Source organism: Theropithecus gelada, chromosome 9, assembly GCF_003255815.1.
Source record: "Theropithecus gelada isolate Dixy chromosome 9, Tgel_1.0, whole genome shotgun sequence".
NCBI lineage: Eukaryota > Metazoa > Chordata > Mammalia > Primates > Cercopithecidae > Theropithecus > Theropithecus gelada.
Window position 1 is genome coordinate 36,425,083 of NC_037677.1, and position 25,440 is coordinate 36,450,522.

Consider the following 25,440-nt stretch of genomic DNA (forward strand, 5'->3'; position numbering starts at 1 on the left):
TAATAATAATTTTTTTAAAACCCACTAATCTAATACATACAGAACTGCTGATTGTTAAAAAAACAGTTAAGAAAATGAGCAGGCAAGCTACAGACCTAGAGAAAATTCTTTGCAATTCCTACATCTGACAAAGGGTTGTATGAGGAACATGGAAAATCCATAATAAAAAGACAACCCAATAGATAATGGACAAAAGATGAACAGAAACTTTACAAAGAAATACAAAGAAATGGACCATAAGAATCCTAAAAAAGGAATAAAACATTCCAGAGAGAAATTAAAGAAGATAAAAATAAATGGGGAGGTATTTCACACATAAGGGGTCCATTTCTTTGTATTATTCATCATCAGAGAAATGCAAAAACCATAATGTAATACCATTAACCCCAATTTGACTGGCTAAATTAGAAACAGCAACATCATCAGTTGTTGGTGAAGATGTGGAGGAACTGGAACTCTAACACATTGCTGGCTCCTCAAACTCCAGCATTTTGTTGATTTGTTTGTTTGTTTGTTTGAGACAGAGTCTTGCTCTGTTGCCCAGGCTGGAGTGCAGTGGCATGATCTCAGATCATTGCAACCTCCACCTCCTGATCTCAAGCAATTCTAGTGCCTCAGCCACCTAAGTAGCTGGGATTATAGGCATGCGCCACGACACCCAGCTAATTTTTGTATTTTTAGTAGAGACAGGGTTTCACCATGTTGCCCATTCTGGTCTCAAACTCCTGGCCTCAAGTGATCTGGCTGCCTTGGCCTCCCAAAGTGCCTGGCCTGTTTTTTGGTTTTTTTTTTTGGCATGGTCTCACTCCATTGCCCAGGCTGGAGCACAATGCCATGATCATGAAGCACTGTAACCTTGACCTCCCACCTTACCCTCCCAAGTAGCTGCTTCAGGCACGTACCACCATGTCCAGTTATTTATTTATTTATTTATTTATTTATTTATTTATTTATAGAGACAGGGTTTTGCCATGTTGCCCAGGCTGGTCTTGAACTCCTGGGCTCGAGTCATCCTCCTGCCTTGGCCTCCTGAAGTGTCAGGATTATAGATACGAGCACCATACCTGGCCCACATGTCAGCTTTTGAGTATAAAGGTGACATCTTAACCTTCATCCTTCTTTCTGCTTTATTCTTTAATTTGTTCAGGATTCCAGTGAAAAGAAGAGGTCCTCCAACAATTCTTTCATCTCTGAAATGGTTATAATTGTCCTTTGGGATTATACTGGAAATCAAATGTGGTAATGGCATCCTGAGATTGTAGGCAACCAGTCCCTACCCGAGCTCCCTTCTCATCACTTGTCTCAGACAGCTCGCCGTGGGCTTAGAAAGTTCTCTCCCCACCCGCTTCATGCCCTACGACAGCCAGTCTCTGCCTTTCCCTCTCCCCAGCCATTGCCAGAAGGTCCAGAGTCTCACAGACCGGTGTCACCCCTGCCCAGCCTGTCTATGGTTGCTTCTCTGCCCTGTCCATCGGTCACTGCCCTGCCCTGACAAAAAGTGCAGGTAAGGATTTCAGGGCCTTTATCTTTTCTCTTTAAAAATTACAATAAGGCTGAGTGCAGTGGCTCGTGCCTGTAATCATAGTATTTTGGAAGACTGAGGGTAAAGGATTGCTTGAGACTAGGAGTTCAAGACCGGCCTGGGCAACATAGGGAGACCCTGTCTCTAAAAAAAAAAAAAAAAAAAATTTTTTTTTTCTTTTGAGACCGAGTCTTCTCTTTTTTTGGAGACATTGCACTCCCATGGTGGAGTGCAACGGTGCGATCTTGGCTCACTGCAATCTCCTGGGTTCCAGCGATTCTCATGCCTCTGCTTCCCAAGTAACTGGGACTACAGGTGCACACCACTACACTCAGCTAATTTGTTTGTATTTCTAGTAGAGATGGGGTTTCACCATGTTAGCCAGGTTGGTCTTGATCTCCTGACCTCAAGTGATCTGCCTACCTTGGCCTTTCAAAGTGTTAGGATTATGGGTGTGAGCCACTGCACATGGCTAAAAAAAATTTGTTAAATTTGCACTAATTTTACCAGAATCTCATGCTGTTAAGACACATTAAGATTCTGGAGTTGCCAATTCCTTTTTCCCTTTGGCAAAACCAAAAAACAAATAAAACAAAACAATGGCTGAGCTCCTCATCTAGAAAGCAACCAGCCTTTGTGGTGCCGTAAGTTGGGCTGTTTTTCACAAAGGTGCCAATCAAAGTCTAACTAGGTCATGGGACAAGAGGCCGTTTTTTCCTGAAGTTACCTCTGCTCAGAATAAATGGACTTGAATTTACAATCTTTCCAATTTGACTCCAAGTCAGACGCATGAGGGAGATGACCTTCCTTCTTTTATATATCTATATCCACATCTTGCCATCTTTTCCTGGATTTTTTGCATTATTTAAAGATCAGACTGGCTGGGTGTGGTGGCTTACCCCTGTAATCCCAGCACTTTGGGAGACTGAGGCAGGCGGATCACTTGAGGTCAGGAGTTCGAGATCAGCCTGGCCGACGTGGTGAAACCTCTTCTGTACTAAAAATACAAAAATTAGCTTGCGTGGTGGCACACGCCCATGATCCCAGCTACTCGGGAGGCTGAGGCAGGAGAATCGCTTGAACCCAGAAGGCAGAGGTTGCAGTGAGCTGAGATTGCACCACTGTACTCCAGCCTTGGCACAGAGCCAGACTCCATCTCAAAAAAAAAAAAAAAAAAAAAGAGCAGATCAATAGCCCTAATTTAAGAGGCATCCCTGGTCTCACTCCAGAGGCATGTTGTGTTCATCCTTCCTTGAACTGTGAGTTCATCCCTGAGTCTGCATTTACACCAGAACTCACTCAGGTTTCCTGCCTTTCTCTTCCTTAGACAGTTTTTTGTATTAATGATTTTGGTGCCCACAGGATACTATATTGTCATCATAAAAACACTGCTCCCAGGCTGAACACTGTAGCTCACGCTTGTAATCCCAGCACTTTGGGAGGCCAAGGCGGGTGGATCACCTGAGGTCAGGAGTTCAAGGCCAGCCTGGCCAACATGGCGAAACCCTGCCTCTACTAAAAATACAAAAATTAGCCGGGCGTGGTGGCAGGCGCCTGTAATCCCAGCTACTTGGGAGGCTGAGGCAGGAGCATCGCTTGAACCCAGGAGGTGGAGGTTGCATTGAGCTGAGATTGCACCATTGCACTCCAGCTTGGGTGACAGGAGTGAAACTCCGTCTCAAACATACAAAAACAAAAACAAAAAACACTGTTCCCAATGAGTATTCGCTCTCTGATTGGACTGTATATTAGTTGAGGGCAAAGACCCAACTTTATAATACTTATGAAATCATGCTTTGATATGGTTTGGCTGTGTCCCCACCCAAATCTCACCTTGGAGTGTCAAGAGCAGGGCCAGGTGGAGATAACTGAATCATGAGGGCAGTTTCCCCCATACTGTTCTTGTGGTATGAATAGGTCTTACGAGATCTGATGGTTTTATAAAGTGCAGTTCCCCTGCACATGCTCTTTTACCTGCCACCATGTAAGACGTCCCTTTGCTCTTCCTTCATCTTCTGCCATGATTGTGAAGCCCCCCCAGCCATGTGGAACTGTGAGTCCATTAAGCCTCTTTCCTTTATAAATCACCTAGTCTCAGGTATGTTTGTATTAACATTGTGAGAACAGACTAACACATGCTTTGTCCTGAAAACTGAATTAAATTAAAGGCCATTCTGAATGTAGAATTTCTTGTCATCAAATGACCAACTCAGATCTCCCTCAAGTAGGCCAGGAGATGTTAATGGGGGCTCTGTGTAAAAGATGGCATCATCAATGAAGTTTGGGAAGTTCAAAACAAAATTAAACAGATTTTCTTTTCTTTTTTTTTTTGAGACGGAGTCCAGCTCTGTCGCCAGGCTGGAGTGCAGTGGCCGGATCTCAGCTCACTGCAAGCTCCGCCTCCCGGGTTTACGCCATTCTCCTGCCTCAGCCTCCTGAGTAGCTGGGACTACAGGCGCCCGCCACCTTGCCCGGCTAGTTTTTTGTATTTTTTTAGTAGAGACGGGGTTTCCCTGTGTTAGCCAGGATGGTCTTAATCTCCTGACCTCGTGATCTGCCCGTCTCGGCCTCCCAAAGTGCTGGGATTACAGGCTTGAGCCACCGCACCCGGCCCAGATTTTCTAATTGCATGACTTGTCAGATTGTCTAGCTGCAGTACTCATCAGAGCCTTTAATACAGTACTATGCAGTGTGATTCTGGTAGGGAAAAGGGGAATAGATTCTGTAGTATTTCGCAAATTTTTTTGACCGTGGAACCCTTTCACCTTGGAGCATCTTGTACTACTCACTCCAAACCTTGGAGAAGTGACATTCTAATGTATCCGCCAGGGCTGAGGAGCAACTGGGAATTCACGTAGGACGATACTTCGTCCCAGGAAGATACATTTTGGTATTTAGTAGAAGGGTAGTGCAGGAAGGGGTCAAACCTGCCATTCTACAGCTCTTTTGGTTCTCCAAGCCCATCTTTTAGGACTTAGCATAGCAGAGCCTCTTCACAAGGCGCTCCTTCAAAGCCATCCCCACGAGGAGGACAAGACTGGGGCCTGTGTGCCTGACCTCCTTTGGCACGGCTCAGCCTCAGCTCAGGCTTCCTGAGGTGGCTCAGTTCCTGTGCTCCATGGGCCTACCTCAAGCTGTACCTAGACACAGCCCTGGCTGAGCGCTGGCAGAGCTGCCAGGGCTGTGAGGTGCTCAGAACACAGCCATACATTCACTGGATTCCTGGTCGGCCAGGGATCCCAGCCAGCTGGGCCGACACTTCCTCCACAGGCCTTGCCAATGCGTTTGTTTTTTTTCTTTTTATTTCCCTACAAAGTTAATCGTGAAACCAGAAAGCAGCTCTGTGTTTCATCTCCAGAGAGAGAGAAAAAGACAAAGCCGTTGATCAGAGAAATGGCCACCTCTCCAGGCGCCAGCTCAGGCCTGGGTTATCCATAATACATCTGTATGGAGGCCCTGCTTCCTGCAAAGGTATGCCAGTCCCTGTCTTCCAGGCTAGGAGATGGTGTGATACCAACCTAAGACAAAGAACAAGCACTTACTAGTCCCCGTGAAGTGCTGCATTCCCTGGGGTGATCACAGGCCAGGAGGAATTCAGAGGAGAGAGACAGCGGCATCGGAGCCCTCAGGAAGCTTCCTGCAGAGAGAATTGAGCAGAATCTAGAAGGATCAGTATAATTCCTTAAATATCTGTTTTGGCTATTTTCCCTCCTAATTGTAAAATAACTGCACGATAATTACATAAAACTTAACAATATGAAAAAAAAAATGGCCAGGCGTGGTGGCTCACGCCTGTTATCCCAGCACTTTGGGAGGCTAAGGTGGGTGATCACTTGAGGTCAGGAGTTCAAAACCAGCCTGGTCAACATGTTGAAACCCCATCTCTACTAAAAACACAAAAATTAGTCTGGAGTGGTGGCACACGCCCGTAGTCCCAGCTACTTGGGAGGCTGAGGCAGGAGAATCGCTTGAGTCTGTGGGTGGAGGTTGCAGTCAGCTGAGATCACGCCACTGCACTATAGCCTGGGTGACAGAGTGAGACTCCGTCTCAAAAAAAAAAAAAAAAAAATTGAAGGAAGAAAATAAAGATCATCCCTACTGCAAGTGTTTTTTGTTTTTTGTTTGTTTGTTTGTTTTTAATGCATGTGTGTGCATTTATTCTTTTGTCTTGTTTTGAGACGGAGTCTTGCTCTGTCGCCCAGGTTGGAGTACAGTAGTGCGATCTTGGCTCACTGCAACCTCCACCTCTTAGGTTCAAGCAATTCTCATGCTTCAGCCTCCCCAGTAGCTGGGAGTACAGGCACACGCCACCACACCTGGGTAATTTTTTGTATTTTCAGTGGAGAAGGGGTTTCACCACGTTGGCCAGGCTGGTCTTGAACTCCTGATCTCAGGTGATCCCCTGGCCTTGGCCTCCCAAAGTGCTGGGATTATAGACATGAGCCATCATGCCTGGCTGCACTTTTTAATCAAAAAACAGATGAGTCTGTGAATATCTGTGTACATTCATACCAGTGGTTTTCAAGCTTAGATGTTCATTCCAATCACCTCAAATGTTTGTGACAAATATTGACGTCCAGATCCCAGACAAGTTGGGTAAGAATTTTACAGGTTGGGTCCTAGGCATTGGTGGTTTTTGTTTTTTGTTTTATCTGTTTTTGCTTGAGATAGGGTCTTGCTCCATTGCCCAGGCTGGAGTGCAGTGGCATAAACAACTCCCTGTTGCCTCAACCTCCTGGGCTCAAGTGATCTTCCTGCCTCAGCCTCCTCAGTAGCTGAGACTACAGGTGCATGTGACCATTCACAGTTTTTTTTTTGTTTTTTTATTTTGAGACAGAGTCTGGCTCTGTCACCCAGGCTGAAGTGAAGTGCAGTGGCACAATCTCAGCTCACTGCAAGCTCCGCCTCCCAGGTTCACGCCATTCTCCTGCCTCAGCCTCCTGAGTAGCTGGGACTACAGGCGCTCGCCGCTATGCCCGCTAATATTTTGTATTTTTTTTAGTAGAGACGGGGTTTCACTGTGTTAGCCAGGATGGTCTCAATCTCCTGACTTCGTGATCCGCCCGCCTTGGCCGGCAGCATGAGCCACCGCGCCAGGCCTTTTTCTCTTTTTCTTTTCTTTTTTTTTTGAGACAGGTTCTGGCTCTATCACCCAGACTGGAGTGCCATGGTGAAATCACAGCTCACTGCAACCTCTGCCCCACAGACTCAAGTGATCCTCTGCTCCGCCTCCCAAGTAGCTGGGACTACAGGTGTACACCACCACGCCCAGCTAGTTTTTGTGTTTTCTGTAGAGATGTGGTCTCACTTGGTTACCCAGGCTGGTCTTGAACTCCTGTGTGTGAGCGATCTGCCCTCCTCAGCCTCCCAAAGTGCTGGGATTACAGGTGTGAGCCACTGTGCCCGGCTAATTTTTAAATTTTTTGTAGATAACAGGAGGGAGAGAAGGGTGGTCTCACTGTGATGCCCAGGTTGGTTTTGGATTCCTGGGCTCAAGTGATCCTCCTGCTTCAGCTTCCTGTGAGCCACTGCATCTGGCCAGTCCTCATATCCTAGAGCTGTGAGCCGTTAGGGTGGGCTTCTCACCCTCGAGTGTCATCCTCAGGAGCGGGGCTCTGGCCCACTGGGCCCAGATGCTCTTTAGGTCCCTGACGGGTCTACATCCCAGCAATGGAGATGAGGACAGTGGTGGACCAATAGAGCTGGGCACCAGAGCACCACTCTCAGGCCTGGGGCAGCTCCGAAAATCGGCAGTGATTCAGGTTCTTGGGTCAAAAGGCCAGAAGCTGCTGAGCAGTGGGGAAGTATGGGCGTCGCAGCCAGACACGCAGGCCACCAGGGCACAGGCCGCCATGTTGGCAAAGCAGGCCTCAGAGGTGAAGGTTAGATAGAGGAGGCTGGGTCCTCTGCTGTGGTTACAACGTGGGCTGCAGGGCAAAGACTTTCACTGCATTTCTCTGGGGAGAGAGAAGCCCCAGGCGACTCCCAGTTCACAGTCTCAAGCCTGAGGTGTCGGACTGTCAGTAGTCTTAGTGATGAGCTCCTTCCGGTTCCATGGGCAAGCATCCCAGTGAGTCCTGGCGGAGACCTGCCCAAGGTCCTCACCCCTGGCTGAAGTCACCCCTCCATCCCTCCTCCTCCTCCTCAACCCTCCTTACCCTCTCCCTCCCCCAAAGGCTGAGGCTGTTTTTTGTCACTCAAAGCGTAAAAGAATCAATGATATTTTAATGCCCTTTCCCCAAGACCTGTCTCCATGATTCTTTTTCAGGACAATTAAATCCTATCCATTCCAGGTGATCTTCCAGGACAATGGAGCCACCTAACTCTCCCTTTTCATGACTAGCTTACTCTCCTCCACCCTACTTTTATTTATTTATTTTTGAGATGGAGTCTCACTCTGTTGCCCAGATTGGAGTGCAGTGGTGTAATCTTGGCTCACTGCCACCTTTGCCGCCTGGGTTCAAGCAATTCTTCTGCCTCGGCCTCCCAAGTAGCTGGGATTACAGGTTCGCACCACCACACCCAGCTAATTTTTGTGTTTTTAGTAGAGACAGGGTTTCACCATGTTGGCCAGGCAGGTCTCGAACTCCTGACCTCAGGCGATCCACCTGTCTCAGCCCCCCAAAGTGCTGGGATTATAGGCTGGGATATATATATTTATATATATAAATGTATATTTTGTAACTTTTTTTTTGAGATACAATCAACGTACCATGTAATTCACCCATTTAAAGCGTGTACCATTCGGCCAGTCGTGGTGGCTCACCCCTGTAATCCCAGCACTGAAGGAGGCTGAGGCAGGTGGATTGCCTGAGGTCAGGAGTTCAAAACCAGCCTGGCCAACATGGTGAAACTCCATAACTACAAAAATACAAAACTTAGCCAGGCACGGTGGCATGTGCCTGTATTCCAAGGATTATTATTTTTTCTCAAAAAATAAATAAATAAGTGTACCATTCAATGGTTTTTAGTATATTCACAAAATTGTGCAACCATCACCACGATCGATTTTACAACATTTTTATCACCCCAAAAAGAAACCCCATGCAAATTAACACTCACTCCCCATATTTCCTAACCTCAAAGCCTTGGACAATCACTTAATCTTTGGTCTGTCTCTGGGGATTGGCCTATTCTAGACATTTCATGTAAATAGAATCCTGAAACCTGTAGCCTTTTGTGACTGGTTTCTTTCAATCAGCATAATGTTGTCGAGGCACATCTAGTTGTAGCATGCATCCATACCTCATCCCCCCCCTTTTTTTTTTTTTTTTTTTGAGATGAAGCTTTGCTCTTGTCACCCAGGCTGAAGTTCAATGGCACAATCTTGGCTCACCGAAACCTCCGCCTCCTGGATTTAAGCAATTCTCCTGCCTCAGCCTCCTGAGTAGCTGGGACTACAGGCGCCCGCCACCACGCCCAGCTAATTTTTGTATTTTTGGTAGAGACAGGGTTTCACCATGTTGACCAGGCTGGTCTTGAACTCCTGACCTCAGGTGATCCACTTGCCTCAGCCTCCCAAGTGCTGGGATTATAGGTGTGAGCCACCGCGCCCAGCGTCCTCATCCCTTTTTATGGCTGAACAATACTCCATTGTACGGATATACCACATGTTTATCCATTCATCAGGTGACGGACTTTGGGTTGTTTCTGTCCTTTGTCGATCATGGATAATGCTGATGTGCACATTTGTGTACAAGTATTTGTGTGGACCTATGTTTTCACATCTACAGTAGATATTTTCATTTCTAGAGTACATATCTACAAGTGGAATTCCTGGGTCATGTGTAACTCTATTTACTATTTTGAGGAACTCTCACATTATATTTATTTATTTATTTATTTTAGATGGAATCTCCCACTGTCGCCCAGGCTGGAGTGCAGTGGCAGGATCTTGGCTCGCTGCAACCTCCACCTCCCGGGTTCAAGCGATTCTCCGGCCTCAGCCTCCCGAGTAACTGGGATTACAGGCATGTGCCACGACACCCGGCTAATTTTTGTATTATCAGTAGAGACAGGGTTTTGCCCTGTTGGCCAGGCTGGTCTCGAACTCCTGACCTCAGGTGATGCGCCCACCATGGCCTCCCAAAGTGCAGGAATTACAGGCATAAGCCACCGCACCTGGCTTCACATCGTATTTAAAATGTTCATTAATTCACCCATCTCCTTCAGTGCTGTGGTATCTCTTTGAGGGGATGTTGCCATCTTGTTCATACCTAATATGGTGCTGGTACAGACCAGATGCTTCATAAATGTTTGCTGAATTCATCAACCAAAGTGCTCTGGTATGAAAGCATTGAAAGAAAACATTGATGAGCTCATTTCAATGGGCTAGTCATAAGAAAGCACACATCCAGGAACCTGAAATTTGCAAGTTTATGTATCATCGGGCTTAAGGTCTTTCTCAAGCAGAAGAGTGAAATTTGGGGTGCTCTGTGAAGAACTGACTTAGATAACCAAGATGATGTTACCGTTCTCCCTGGTCTGGTTAAACTTTAGAAGGCTTCTTCCCAACTGTAGGCCCCTGACCTCCCTTTTCTTGTCACAATCACTTTAGAAAACTCGGAATTGTAGCCAGGCATGGTGGCTCATGTGGGTAGTCTCAGCACTTCGGGAGGTTGAGACAAGGAGGATTGCATGAGCGCAGAAGTTTGAGACCAGCCTGGGCAACATAGCAAGACCTTGCCTCTTACTAAAAATAGTAATTTTTAAAAAATTAGCCGGGCGTGATGGCATGCACCTGTTGTCCCAGCTACCCGGGAGACTGAGGTGGGGGGATCCCCTGAGCCCAGAAGTTCGAGGCTGCAGTGAGACCTGATTGCGCCACCACACTCCAGCCTGGGGGACAGAGTGAAACTCTGTCTAAAATAAAATAAAATGAAAATAAAGAAAAATGAAAATTAAAAAGAAAGAAACTTGCAATTGCAAATTCTTTCTCTGACCTTTTGAAATATACACAACATCTTTCAGCTTTACAACCCAGTAAACGTCTTTCTTAAGGACCAACCTAAGGATAATTTTTTTTTTTTTTTTTTGAGACAGGGTCTCATTCTGTCACCCAGGTTGGAGTGCAGTGGTGTGATCACAGCTCACTGCAGCCTCAACCTCCTTGAGGAGGAGTGATCCTCCCACTTCTGCCTCCTGAGGAGCTGGGACTACAGGCATGTGTCACCATACCCTGCTAATTTTTTGATATTTTGTAGAGACAAGCTCTCCCTATGTTGCCCAGGCTGGCCTTGAACTCCTGGGCTCAAGCAATCCTGCTGCCTCGGCCTCCCAAAGTGATAGGATTACAGGCATGCACCACCACAGGTGGCTGGGGTCATTTTTTGAAAAGCAAACATCGAAGGAGGTAGCACCCTATCTCCTGATCTCTGTGGAAAGGTAGGGGCATAAATTCAGTGGACACCTTACTCTGAGCTGTGAAGACCAATTAGCAAACATAGTGGCCTATGATTACCTACCCCTGCAGCTCTTTAAACCACTCCAGCTCCTTGGTTCAGCAGAATCGAGCCCAGGTTCTCTCCTCTATTGCACAACTCTTTTATTATTATTATTTTTAAAATAGAGACAGGGTCTCACTATGTTGCCCAGGCTGGTCTCGAACTCCTGGGCTCAAGCAATCCTCCTGCCTCGGCCTCCCTAAGTGCTGGGATTACAAGCGTGAGCCACCATGCCTGGCTGAGTGCACAAGTCTTGAATGAAGCCTTTTTTGCCTGTTTAACTTTGTTGAGTGTTGATGATGGCATTGACTCAATACACCACTTGGTCTACCAGGAACTGAGGGCATAACTCATGTAAAGTTGAAATGACTCTTGGGGAGAGGTGTTCATGTAAATAAGGTCGCAGAGGATGCCACGGCCCACTTATAAATGTTAACTTGAAACAAACATTCAAAAGCCCATTAATATACCTCATATTATGAATATATAGTTGGCTGGGCATGGGAGCTCTTGCCTGTAATTTCAGCACTGTGAGAGGCTGAGGTAGGAGGAATGCTTGAGCCCAGGAGTTTGAGACCAGCCTAGGCAACATAGGGAGACCCTGTCTCTACAAAAAATTTAAAAATTAACCAGGTGTAGGCCAGGCACAGTGGCTCACGCCTGGAATCCCAGCACTTTGGGAGGCCAAGGTGGATGGATCACCTGAGGTCAGGAGTTCAAGACCAGCCTGACCAACACGGAGAAACCCCATCTCTATTAAAAATACAAAATTAGCTGGGCATGGTGGTGCATGCCTGTAATCCCCGCTACTCAGGAGGCTGAGGCAGGAGAATTGCTTTAACCCGGGAGACGAACGTTGCAGTGAGCCGAGATTGTGCCATTGCACTCCAGCCTGGGCAACAAGAGTGAAACTCTGTCTCAAAAAAAAAAAAAAAAAAAAAAATTAGCCAGGTGTGGTGGCACCTGTAGTCCCAGCTACTCCCGAGGCTGAGCAGGAAAGGATCACCCGAGGCTGGGGAGGTGAAGGCTACAGTGAGCTATGATTGCAACACTGCACTCCAGCCTGGGCAGCAAAGCAAGACCCTGTCTCCAATAAATAAATAAATAAATAAATAAATAAATAAATAAATAATATATTGTGTTATTTCATTTCACTTCATTCTCAGAGGACTAATGATGTCCCTGAGAGTCCCCCATTTGGTAGGGATGAAGTAAGGATTGTACCAAAGGGCAAATTGTGACCTTGGAACCAGGGGACTGTCAGAACTCAGCCTCCAGGAGCCTCGTGGAGAATACAGATGAACATCCTTCCTCAGGTCTCAGGAGCAATAAGAAGGAAATGCTGTAGATATGATGTGAACGCTTGTGTGTTGGGCAAGAGAGTGACGGTTTAAAAAAAAAATTTTAACTCCTTTGACATCCCTCGGAGCGGACTGTGTTGACACAGATGAGTGGGGAAAGTGAGAGTCCCGTGAGTCAGGACCACATTTCTGAATTTTTTTCTGGTTCCTTATTTCTCTGTGAAAGACCCAGTTCTCTAGTGCTGAGCCAGAGCATCCTGGAGCATCCAGATAGCATTTCTCCTCTCGGGCCACAGAAATAGGATCTGTCTCCATGACAATGGTGTCTAGAAGTCCCCCCCATGAGATTAAGTCTGACAGGAGCTGTCCACTTAGCAAATACCAGGTCTTCATCCAGACTGAATCAGCGTCACGAGCCGTGTGTCCTGCTCCCAGCTTGACCAATGACTTCCTTGGGTCTATAGGGAAACTTGTAAACTCGCTGGCATATCACCATTGCCCCCCACGTGCCACACAAGGAGGCCATAAAACATTTGTCTCCCCCCCATCACAACTAGGATATAGAATGTGCTAGCTGAGAGGACTTGGCCTCTTGGCCTTGCTGTCTTTAAAGGGCTCTGGGACGCGTGGCCCCAGGGGTTTGTGTTTGGCTTGGCAGTGAGCATCAGCTGGGAGCAGCGCATCAGGTTAGCTGTTCTCTGGTCACTGTCAGCATGACCCACGTCTGTGTGTCGCCCTGATGGGTGTTCCAGTCATTATGGGCCCTCCTTGCCTGACATTTGGATCAAAACTCCCCCATTGATCCCCTCTTCCTCCTCATCCCCACCCATGCTTCAACCCTGAGGACCAGGGCCCTAACGTCCCTGGAGTAGGTGCCAGGACCTCCTTGACACAGCCCTTGGTCTCTGGAACCCTGACTATTAGGATGAGCCTTCCCAGCAGCAGATCCCCAGACACGGACATTGGAAAGGCCACTCCAAATCCGTCTCAGCCAGGGCCCTAACTACAAGCTCTGCTTCTGGAGACGTTTGCCAGGTGCCAAAAACATCTCTGGTGCTTCATCCAGGAGCAGCCAATAGAGAGGGCAGCCCGGCCCCCTCCTCCTCTCCCCCAGTGGCATCCCAGCCTCCTGCCTCTCTCTCTCTCTTCCCTCCCCAGTCCTCCCTCTCGCCTGGGCTGCCTGCCTCAGAAGTGAGGACCTGGGAGGGTGCAGGACGCCTGGTCTGCCCTGTGGGTCCTGGACGGAGCCCCCACCTCTGCAAAGATGACTTGGAGACAGGCCCTCCTGCTGTCTTGCTTCTGCGCCGTGGTGCTTCTGTCTAGTGAGTACGGGAGGGTCAAGGTGGAGGGTGTTAGTTACATGGTAAGGGAGACTTGCCAGGCACAGGTAAGGCTGCTCAGGAGATGCAGGTAAAAAGGGGTATGCTTATTGTTAAGCGGTGTGTGTGTGTGGGTGTGTGTGTGTGTGTGTGTGTGTAGAACACAATGTAATACAGAAAAAAAAAAAAAAAGTAAAGAAAGAAACAAAATAGAAAGAAAACTCAAGCTAACTTGCTTGGTGGGTTCCTGGGGAGACTGGCTCTGCAGCTGGTATGTGAGACAGCACGGGGCCCCTGCCAAGGCCTGACAGGACGCTTAGCCTGGAAAGCAGGATGGGGGCTCAACTCAGGGTCTGGGCTCCCCTCTGACACTGCAGACTCACTCTGTGCCCTTGTCCTGCAGTACTGAGAGAGGGAACCGGTGCATCTGTGGGCACCGCACAGGCGGCAGAAGAAGAGGCGAGTGAAGGTGAGTGCAGGGGCCACCCACGGGGCAGGGCAAGTGCAGCCAGTGAAGCAGCAGCCTGGGCATCCCCATGCTGCTGGTAACAGGCCTCTCCTGGGTTTCAGATGCAAAACAGAAGATTTTCATGCAGGAATCAGATGCCTCGAATTTCCTCAAGAGGCGCGGCAAGCGGTCCCCCAAGTCCCGAGATGAGGTCAATGGTAAGGATGCTGGAGGGATCCCCCCATCACCACCTCTGCTTGCATGTCCCGGCTCCTCCTCTCCCAGTCAGCCAGGCGGTAGGATGCAAGGAGATACCAAGGGCTCACCCCAGGTCCTTGGGTTTCAAAGGGACTGCAGCTGTAAATGAGAAATTACACCCTATTTCCTGACTGTAGGTCGTACATTGGATTGAATACTTTGTCAGGGTAAGGAGGCCCCACCTCTGCAAAGATACCTGGAGACAGGTCCTCTTGTCCCGCTTCTTGGCTATGTTAGATTACTATCTTAAATGCACCTAACAGGGATAAAATGCATTTGATTTCAGAAAGGTGTAGGGAGGGAAATCTATGTTCCGGTCTGGAGGAGCTCCACACATCAGTGTGGGCTTTGCGAGTACTGGCACAGCACACCTTCTGTGTAAAAGCAACAGCTTCGCACAACGGGAAGGCACAGGACACTGGGTGCTGAGAAATGTGAGTTTGGGGACAGCTGTGCTGCTAAGTGGCCTTGGCTACTTCCTCCCTCTGGTCCTAATTTCCTTATTTACAAGGCTCTGAAAGAGCTGTGTTCAACCGGCAGTTTTTTTTTACGTTTTCATTTTCAATGCACTGGGGTGAGCCTGTCTGCACAGTCTGCTGTAGGGCCTGTGGAGTCCCGGCTTCAGGGTCCTCATGCCTTTGACCTGTCAACCCCTGAGGGCATTTGAGTTTCTCCTCCTGAATCTGCTTCTTCCAAGACGCTGAGCTCAGACCCTACCGCCCAAGTCTCTGGCTTGAGTCTTTCCTCCTCGTGCCCGTGCGTGAATGAACTCTTTGTATTCTTCAGGGCACTCAGCAAGGTGATTTGCTTGGTAAAAATAACAGGACTATTTTCAAATGATGGGAAGAACAGAGATAGAAATGCTTGGAGATGAAATTTCTTTAAAAAAAAAAAAATTCTGATAAGCATAACAATGCTAGGAAAACCTCCAGGCCTCATACAACTTGATATTTAAAAGTTGGTCAATGTCAAGAAGCACTGAAAGGTTGGGAGGGAAGCTGGACTGTTCTTGATCAAAATTGAAAAAGCAATCTTCTGACAGACTTCCAGGAGAAATGCACAATTTTAGGCCAGGCAAATAGCTTCTGTCCTCTTTTTTTTTTTTTTTTTTTGAGCTGGAGTCTCACTGTCACCCAGGCCGGAGTGCAATGGCAGGATCTTGGCTCATTGCAACCTCCACCTCCCAGGTCGGGTAATACTTCTGCCTCAGCCTCCCATGTAGCTGGGATTACAGGCGCTTGCCACCATGCCTGGCTAATTTTGGTCTAGAACTCCTGACCTCAGGTGACCCACCTGCTTCGGCCTCCTAAAGTGCTGAGATTACAGGCATGAGCCACCGCGCACAGCCTCTTCTGTCCCCTTAAGCTGACTCCAAACAATGAGTACACCATTTAACCTGAAGCTCCTCACCTGGGACAGAAGCTCGGTGTGTCTATTAGTCGTGGGAGGTGCAGGACAGCTTGGTGAACACCCAGATGTGTGAACGCATCTGTTGTCACCCGGTCAACTCCTGTGGATGGCAGGAGGGCAGTGCCCAGCGATCCCTCAGGTTGGATAAAGGGCAGGTCACAGACACTTCAATCAACTTGAATTTGGAACCAGGAGACAGGCATCTGACATCTCTACGCCTCTGGGATAAATGGTGAAAAGAGAGTGTGATGAATGCATGTTCTTGAGAAGGAACGTACACAATGCACAGAATGACGCATAATATAAAATTACTATCTTGTCCTGAGGATTAAATTGTTACTATTCATAACCTCAAAGCTCCAGTTTGTGGCACCTCTGAAAAGGCCATTTGGGAATATTATTTCCTGTCCTGAGTACACAGGGGACAGAGAATGTTTCTTTAGGAATTGGCAGTGACTTACTAAGTACCCGCTTCCTAAACCCTAAGCCCCTGCACCTCCCACAACGGCTTTCTGGCACTTGGAGCAACATCAGGACCCACAGTGGGTGGGAAGAGGGAAGCTGAGCCGGCAGTGGCGTGTAGGAGCCTGGTGTCCTAGCTCTCCCCCAACCTGCTGTGTGACCTCTGTTAGGTCATGCATGTCTCTGAGCCTGAATCTCCTCTGAGAAATGTGTGGATGCCGAGTGAGAGGTGGGGCACGGGTATGGATGGGATAACCAACCCCTCCTGACAGACTCAAGTTTCTTGCAACTAAGTAGGTAACGGCAGACGTTTGGGAAGCAACATTCCAGACGTCTGGAATCTGCACTAAGCCCAGTTCACAGTTAACTTGATTTTTAATCTGAGTTAACCTAAATAATAAAAAAGTAACAGAAATAACTAGTATTTATATAATTTATTAACGTAAGCATCTTACTTCCAAGAAGGATTTGAGATGGTTTCTGTTTGTTTATTTATTTATTTTGAGACAGAGTCTTGCTCTGTCGCCCAGGCTGGAGTGCAGTGGTGCGATCTCAACCTCCACTTCCCCGGTTCAAGCAATTCTCCTGCCTCAGCCTCCCAAGTAGCTGGGATTATAGGTGCCCGCCACCACACCCGGCTAATTTTTGTATTTTTAGTAGAGACGGGGTTTCGCCATGTTGGCCAGGCTGGCCTTGAACTCCTGACCTCAAGCGATCCGCCTGCCTTGGCCTAAGTGCTGTGATTACAGGCATGAGCCACCGCACCTGGCCTGAGATGGCTTCCAATATTATCATTTTGCAAAGACTTTTCGTTGCTTCTCCCAGCACCTCTGTAATGTGGGTTGGGGGATAGGGAACCATGACTTTCCCCTTTCTCTGCTTCCTTCATCATCCCCCAGCCTCCTGTTGCACATCAGAGTTGATGGGGCAAAAAACCAGTACCTCCGTCTCCCTCATTTGATGTGAGGGGAATCCCACTGTAAGACTGTGAGGCGTGCTGAGGGACCGGTTCTTCTTGCCCTAGACGTGGCCTCCCTGGCTTCTTGGGTTTCTCCAGTTGAAGCTCGTGTTGGGGGAAATACCTTGAAAGGAGAGACCTTTACATCGTTTCCTCCAGACAACCGGGGATTTTTATTCCAACAGCTGTAATGCTTGGTAAAACTTGTCTTATATCTTTCTCCTTATTGAACTATAGGTCTCTTAAGCAGAGGGAAGGATTTTGTTTATTTATTTTTTGAGGCAGGGTCTCGCTCTGTTGCCTGGGGTGGAGTGCAGCAGCGCGATCATATCTCACTGCAGCCCTGAACTCCTGGCCTCCAGCAACCCTCCTGCTTTAGCCTCCTGCTTTAGCCTCCCTAGTAGCTAAGCTCATAGGCGTGAGCCACCATACTTGGCTGGAGGGATGGAATCTTTCTTACTTGGCTTTTTAATTCCAGTGCTTAGCCTACATCCTGGCCGTGATAAGTGTTTGAAAATGTTGCATGGCTGTGAGATGAAGTTGGATTATTCCTTTATGGAATTCATTTCTCAGCATGGGATTTCTGGTTTCCCAGTGGCCTGGTATACTTGGATACACCACCAACTTTATCAGCAGAGCTAAATCATTTTACTCTTTGGGGCCTCTGTCTTCTCACCTGCAAATGAGGCAGCTGGATGCGACAATCACCTTCAAATTTTAAAGTCTATGTCAGGAGTAAATAATTTCAGGGAAGTCTCCAACCACAATCCCCCACAAACCACTCACCCCTCAACCAGATGTGACTTCTCAGATGAACTGTGTTCCCCTAAGTGTGTGCCCCTAAATGTCCTCATTCCTGGGGGGCAACTCTTGCTTCTTTTGCTTTCACAGCGGAAAACAGGCAGAAGCTTCGGGCTGATGAGTTGCGGAGAGAATATTACGAGGAACAAAGGAATGAATTTGAGAACTTTGTGGAGGAACAAAACGATGGTAAGAGCTCTTCAGTCAGTGTCTTCAGGGAGGTGGAGCTTTGGGGAGAAATCACATGGTTTGTTTTCTCTTCTTCTACCCAACTTGTGTGTGTGTGTGTGTGTGTGTGTGTGTGTGTGTTTTTGAGACAGAGTCTTGTTCTGTTGCCCAGGTTGGAATGCAGTGGCGCAATCTTGGCTCACTGCAACCTCCACCTCCCAAGTTCAAGCGATTCTCCTGCCTCAGCCTCCAGAGTAGCTGGGATTACAGACGCCCCCAGCTAATTTTTGTATATTTAGTAAAGACAGGGTTTCTCCATGTTGGCCAGGCTGGTATTGAACTTTTCATTGGAGGAGGGAGAAAAGGGAAGGTCTACTTTCAATTCATATCCACAAGAGCCTTGAAAAAAAGGGAGGGCCAGGCGCAGTGGCTCGTGCCTGTTATCCCAGCACTTTGGGAGGCCGAGGCGGGTGGATCACCTGAGGTCAGGAGTTTGAGACCAGCCTGGCCAACATGGCGAAACCCCATCTCTACTAAAAATACAAAAATTAGCTGGGCGTGCTGGCGCACGCCTGTAATCCCAGCTACTCCACAGACTGAGGCAGGAGAATCACTTGAATTCGGGGGCAGAGGTTGCAGTGAGCCAAGATTGCGCCACTTCACCGCAGCCTGGGCAACAAGAGCGAAACTCCATCTCAAAAAAAAAAGAAGGGAGAAAAATGGCTACACAGAACTTGAGAAGGTGTGGAAGGGGACAGAATACCCTTATTCCCATTGGCTTGGGGACTGTGGGGATGCGGCAACTGTTTGCTGACTGCGTGGATATAAAACTCCTTTCCCTCCCTCCTCCTACTTGGGCATCACCGTGCCGGTCTGTGTTCTCCGTCTAAGCACGAGAACTTAGGCTTAAGTTCCTTGGTAGGATCATATTGGGCAGATTCCAAACTCACTCACAGGTGCCTTATATCCACGTCAATGTCCTGGCTCCAGGTCCTTCTCCATCCTGGAAAATCAAGACCTTTATTGACCTATTCAATGTACTCAGCCTCTTTACTTCCTGGCAGAAGCAAACCAGGAAAACTGAACTCAGAAAACACCTTGCCTTCTACCCTCTCACCCCAGCCCCAGCATCGACATCTACAGCCCATCTTCAGGCTCCAACTCATCCAAAAACATCAGATCCCTGAAAATTTCTGTATGGTTTTCTTGTGGCTTTATGCTTCTCCTATTTATATCCTCTTCGCTAAGCCTTGGTCTTTTGCTTACTAGCAAAAAATAAAGAGTAGGAAAGGCCCAGGGAGGCCAAGAGTTTTCGGGGGCTGAGGCGGGCGGATCACTTGAGGTCAGGAGTTTGAGACTACCCTGGCCAACATGGTGAAACCCCGTCTCTACTAAAAATACAAAAAAATTAGCCAGGCGTGGTGGCGCACACCTGCAGTCTGAGCTACTCAGGAGGCTGAGGCAGGCGAATTGCTTGAAACTTGGAGGCGGAGATTGCAGTAAGCTGAGATCACACCACTGCACTCCAGCCTGGGCAACAGAGCCAGACTCTGTCTCAAAGAAAAAAAAAGGCCCAGAGAGACCAGTATCTTTGGCCAGGCAATCTGCACACTTCATTCCTGCCCTCAACCCCTCAGTAGACAGGGTTCCTCTCTGCTCTCAGAAAGTGCTGGCTGCACCAGGGCTCTGTGGAGGATGGTGCAGCTGGGGACACGGGTAGAGGATGCCCTGCCTTTGAGCCACAGCCTCCCACGGGGTGGAATTTAATTTTGCTGTCTATGAAGTACCCTCAAGGGTCACCCACACCAAACATCCTTAAGACCATTTAATGGGGATCAGACCAGTATACTAGAGAATATGTGTATGTGTGTGTATTTCTTTTCCTTTTTTTTTGGGGGGTGGGGGGACGGAGTCTTGTTCTGTCGCCCAGGCTGGAGTACAGTGGCATGATCTCAGCTCACCACAAACTCCACTTCCGAGTTCAAGAGATTCTCCTGTCTCAGCCTCCCGAGTAGCTGGGATTACAGGTGTGCACCACTACGCCCAGCTAATTTTTTGTATTTTGGGTAGAGACAGGGATTTACCATGTTGGCCAGGCTGGTCACGAACTCCTGACCTCAAGTAATCTGCCCATGTCAGTCTCCCAAAGTGCTGGGATTATAGGCGTGGGCCACTGCACCTAGCCCTGTTTGTTTATTTATTTATTTGTTTATTTGGTCTTTCTCCAAATTTCAAGATTGTAATACTCCTGAGGAAAATCACCTGGTACTTCCTGGGTGCACGTGAACTTGGACATGAGGCCCCAGTTTAGGTCGCCTTTGTTGGAGGGAGTCAGCTCTTTCAGTTCTCCTGGCTGTTGGCTCTGATGGACTGGGGAGGCAGCACCCTCGGAAGGCATCTCCTAGTGAAAAGGAAATCACCCCGGGTCAAGTGCTACAGGCTGTGCCCATTGCCCTGCAGGTGGCACCTGGCTGAGCCCTGCAAACAGGTGTCGGGCTTGGATCCTGGCAAATCAAACTTCCTTAGGAACGTACCGGGAAAACTTCAGGCTGTGGCAGCTTGGAAGCACACGCTTCTGCTAGAGATGTGTTTATCTTGGTGGGCAGCTGGGGGAGAAGCATTTAAAAGTTGAGAATGTGGCCTTCAAAATTCCTTCAGTGTGATTTGGACTTATACTATTAAAATAGTATTCTATTTTGAGCAGTTTTAAATGTTTTAGGTCCAAAACTGTAGCATGGAGATGGAAAAACATTCACCGTTTTCCCTTTCGTGATGAATTCGGGATGCAGCGTTGGGCGCCTGCAGGTCCTCTTACAGGAGGAGGAGACAGGAGGCCCTAGGTCTTGCCCACACAGATGGAGAAAACACAGGTCTTTGGGGAATGCAGTTCCAGAAGCTGTTGTCCTTGAGCCCTTGCTCTGCCGGGCACTGTAAGGGGCCACCTAATCCTCACAACCTGCCTCTGAGACAGGTCTTACAATTTCCAGCTCATGGTTTCAAAAACTGAGGCTCAGGTTGGGCACCGTGGCTCACACCTGTAATCCCAGCACTTTGGGAGGCTAAAGTGGGAGCATCACTTGAAGCCAGGCGTTCAAGACCAGTTTGGGCAACTAAGCGAGGCCCTGTCTCTACAAAAGAAAAAAAAAATTCAATTAAAAAACATAAGGCGGGCATAGTGGCATGTGCCTGTAGGCCCAGCTACTCTGGAGGCTGAGGCAGGAGGATGGCTTTAACCCAGGAGCTCGAGACCAGCCTGAGCAACATAGAGAGACGCGGTCTTACCAAAAATGAGAAAATTAGCTGGGCTGCTGGCATCTGCCAGTAGTCCCAGCTACTTGGGTGGTTGAGAGAGGATCGCTTGATCCTGGGGAGTTCAAGGCTAGAGTGACTATGATCATGCCACTGCACTCCAGCCTGGGCAACACAGCAAGACCCTGTCTCAAAAACAAACAAACAAACAAACAAACCCACATCAAAAATAAAAAAACTGAGGCTTAGAAAGGATACATGAATACCCAAAGAGACGTAGGTAGTAGATAGCCCTAGCATTAGAACCCCAAGGCTTATTTGCCAGCAAAGCTCCTGTTCTTGTAAATCAACGATGAGCAAATGCACAGAAGTCTTGGAGGGCTTCTTTGATCCACAAATTGGCCCCTGGATGGAGTGAGTGAGAAAGATAAAGCAGAGTAGCCCTCAGGGGGTCTCCCCAGAGCTCCATCAAGGCAGGGGTCACAAGGTGGAGCAGGCCTGGCCTCCTGAGGATGAGTTTTGGAAAAGGTGGAAATCATATCAATCTTCTTTCCTCTCCCTTGCCTTTGGCTCACAATGTTGTACAGGGTCTTGCTTGGCTGAAACCATCCCTGGGGCTCAAGGTGTCTGACTTCTAAGCCCTCCCCTGAGGCCCCTGACATACCTGTCAGTCAGGACCCTGGTTTCAGCTAGCTGTCTTATCTGAGTCACCTACTCTTTTTTTTTCTTTTTCTTTTTCTTTTTGACGGAATCTCGCTCTGTCGCCCAGGGTGGAGTGCAGTGGTGCAGTCTCAGCTCACTGCAACCTCCACCTCCCAGGTTCAAGTGATTCTCCTGACTCAGCCTCCTGAGTAGCTGGGATTACAGGCCACCACGCCCTGCTAATTTTTGTATTTTTAGTAGAGACGGGGTTTCACCATGTTGGCCAGGCTGATCTTGAACTCCCGACTTGAGGTGATCCGCCCGCCTTGGCCTTCCACAGTGCTGAGATTATAGGTGTGAGCCTCTGAGCCCGCTCCCGAGTCACTTATCCTAAGGGTTACTGATAGCAGTTGGATATTCGACATCTTCCCAAAGTACTTACTTCATAAAAGGATGCCCACCAGGCACCACGTCTCAAGCCTGTAGTCCCAGGACTTTGGGAGGCCAAGGTGTTTAGCCCTGGCAACATAACGAGACCCCGTCTCTATTAAAAATTAGCCGGGCATGGTGGTGCATGCGTGTAGTCCCAGCAACTTGGGAGGCTGAGGCTGAAGAATCACTGGAACCCAGGAGGCTGCCGTGAGCTATGATTGCGCCACTGCACTTCTGCTTGGGCAATAGAATGAGAACTTGTCTCAGAAACAAAAACAACAAAAAAAGGGATGCTGAGTCAACTTCTACGTCAAAACCACACTCTCAGGGTTGGCAAAGAGTAGCTGGTCTACTGGGCTTGAGAAATGTCCGAAAGAGCTGAAGATGAACACACAAAGCTCTGGCCTGGGCCTGGCTCTGTGAGCTCCAGGCTGACCCTGGGCTATCAAGTACCTAATGGGTTTTTCAGCACCAAGGGGAGCACCAGCTCTGTTCCCACATAGGAAGGAAACACTCCTGGCAGCTGTGGTGCCTCAACATGCCCTGGTCACTGGGCCCTGCACCCAACTGGGCCAAGGTGAGACTAGGCCTGAGCACGCGGCTCTCACGGGTGCTAAGGACCAAAGCAACATTCTCATTCCTCATACCCTGAAGCCACTGGGCGGTCCTGTTGGCCATTGCCATGCCAGTTTCACTTTCTATAGTACCAAAATCAGGTTCATGGGCTTCTTGGTGAGGTCCACATTTGAGGAAACAGAGGTGAGAAAGACATCTTGGTTCTTTAATTCTTGACATCATCTTCTGTTAGGATTTCCCATCCTTCCAACATCTTTGACAAATACATTTTAAAAATGGGGTAAAACACACATAACATAAAACTTGCCATTTAAACTCTTTCTCTCTCTCTCTCTTTCTTCCTTTTTCTTTCTTTCCTTCCTTCCTTCCTTCCCTCCCTCCCTCCTTTCTTTCTTTCTTTCTTTCTTTCTTTTCTTTCTTTCTTTCTTTCTTTTCTTTCTTTCTTTCTTTCTTTCTTTCTTTCTTTCTTTCTTTCTTTCTTTCTTTCTTTCTTTCTTTCTNTTCCTTCCTTCCTTCCTTCCTTCCTTCCTTCCTTCCTTCCTTCCTTCCTTCCTTCCTTCCTTCCCTCTTCCCTTCCCTTCCCTTCCCTCTTTTTCTTTTTTTGAAATAGTATCTCACTCTGTCACCCAGGTTGGAGTGCAGTGGCATGATCTCAGCTCACTGCATCCTCCACCTCCCAGGTTCAAGTGATTCTCATACTTCAGCCTCCCAAGTAGCTGGGATTACAGGTGTATGTCACCACGCCTGGCTAATTTTTGTATTTTTTAGTAGAGACGGGGTTTCACCATGTTGGCCAGGTTAGTCTCGAATTCCCGACCTCAGGTTATCCACCGGCCTCAGCCTCGCAAAGTGCTGGGATTACAGGCATGAGCCACCCCACCCAGCCACTCCCAGGACTTTGGGAGGCTGAGGCAGGAGGGTTGCTTGAGACTAGGAGTTGGAGACCAGCCTGGACAACACAGTGAAATTCCATCTCTACAAAAAAATTAAAAAATTAGCCAGGCGTGGTGGCACAGGAGGCTGAAGTGGGAGGATTGCCTGAGCCCTGGGAGGTTGAGGCCGCAGTGAGTCATGATCATGCCACTGCACTCCAGCCTGGGTGACAGACTGAGACGCTGTCTCAAAACAAAACAAAACAAGAAAGAAAGAAAGAAAAAGAAAATTAATTCAGAACAGTGTGGAGGAAAAAACTCCAAGTCAACAATGATTTCCTTCATGTTTTCAAGGCATGTTTTGTAGTCCCTTATTTTTCTTACATGTCCTTCCAATAGTCCATTCCTGCTACTGTGCTGTTACTTTTTCATCCTGTGTCTTGGTTGTTACATCTTTGAAACAGGGTTGCATAAGCCTCTGCTCTCCTACACTGGCTGTGCAGGCAGAAGAGCCTGAGATGCCCAGCCCTGGTCTCCACCTGCCTGTGACCTTCACCCATCTGGGCCTGACCTATATACGGGGCCTGCCAGCTCACATGCTCTGGATGCCCACCAGCCCTGGCCTTCTCTCACCAGGCTCACTAGTACTCTCAGTGCAGGTCACCACAGGGCAGGGGTTTGGCTGATGGCTGCTGGGCTCAGTGGCGGGTCAGAGTCCTCCTGTCCTAACAGGTGGCTTTGTCTTTCCGCCCCAGAGCAGGAAGAGAGGAGCCGGGAGGCTGTGGAGCAGTGGCGCCAGTGGCACTATGACGGCCTGCACCCATCCTATCTCTACAATCGCCACCACATCTGATCGCGTCGTGAAGCCAGCCAAGAAGATGAAGCTTGTAGCACACATTGGCATCCCCGTGTTCCAGCAATCTTTCCCATGCAAACTGGCCCCTCAGAGGGTCTCGGCCTCGGGTCTGCAGTGGCCAGCAGCCCTGGAAAAGACACATGCCCTTCCTTCCAGTGTGTGAAAGTGCCCTGACTTTCACCTCTTTGCGGACCATCTTCTGAGGTGAGCAACTGCCTGCAGGGCCTCCTAGCACCAAACCTACAGCGGCTTCCCCTGGCTTCGTTCCCAAGCAAAAGAATCAGTCAAGAATCACATATTTGCTTATGGCTTACAAATAAAAACGCTGAATCAACCTTGTGTATTATCTTCTCAAATCTCCAGCCGAGGGGTGTCATGCTGTCTCCCCTGAGTGATGTGATTCTCGCTGAATTAGGTGTTTGAAAGCTTGAACTTGAGGAGCATTGCTCACTCTTCTCAGTATGTCTCGTATGCCACTGAATATGCTAGAGTTGACTCACCCAGTCCTCCATCAGTGTGATCGATTTCTGGACATGAAATGCTGGGTTATAATTTTTTTTTTTTTTTTTTTGAGACAGGGTCTCACTCTGTCACCCAGGCTGCAGTGCAGTGGCAAGATCATGGCTCACTGCGGCCCCGACCTTCCAGGCTTAGGTGATCCTCCCACTTCATTCTCCCAAGTATCTGGGACTCCAGGCACGTACCACCATGCCCAGCTAGTTT

General features: G+C 48.3%; 1 protein-coding gene across 3 annotated transcripts; it reads left to right on the forward strand.

The window, feature by feature from the left end:
• The first annotated feature begins 13,476 nt into the window (after positions 1-13,476).
• Positions 13,477-25,052, forward strand: UCMA (upper zone of growth plate and cartilage matrix associated). Of its 3 annotated transcripts, XM_025397353.1 has the most exons (5): positions 13,477-13,588; positions 13,989-14,054; positions 14,156-14,251; positions 18,013-18,111; positions 24,617-25,052. In XM_025397353.1, the coding sequence occupies exons 1-5, from the start codon at positions 13,531-13,533 to the stop codon at positions 24,712-24,714; spliced, it is 417 nt and encodes a 138-aa protein (XP_025253138.1). In that variant the 5' UTR covers positions 13,477-13,530; the 3' UTR covers positions 24,715-25,052. The 3 variants fall into 3 exon arrangements, with proteins under 3 accessions (XP_025253138.1, XP_025253139.1, XP_025253140.1); XM_025397354.1 differs by lacking the exon at positions 14,156-14,251; XM_025397355.1 differs by lacking the exons at positions 13,989-14,054; positions 14,156-14,251.
• The last annotated feature ends 388 nt before the right edge of the window (positions 25,053-25,440 follow it).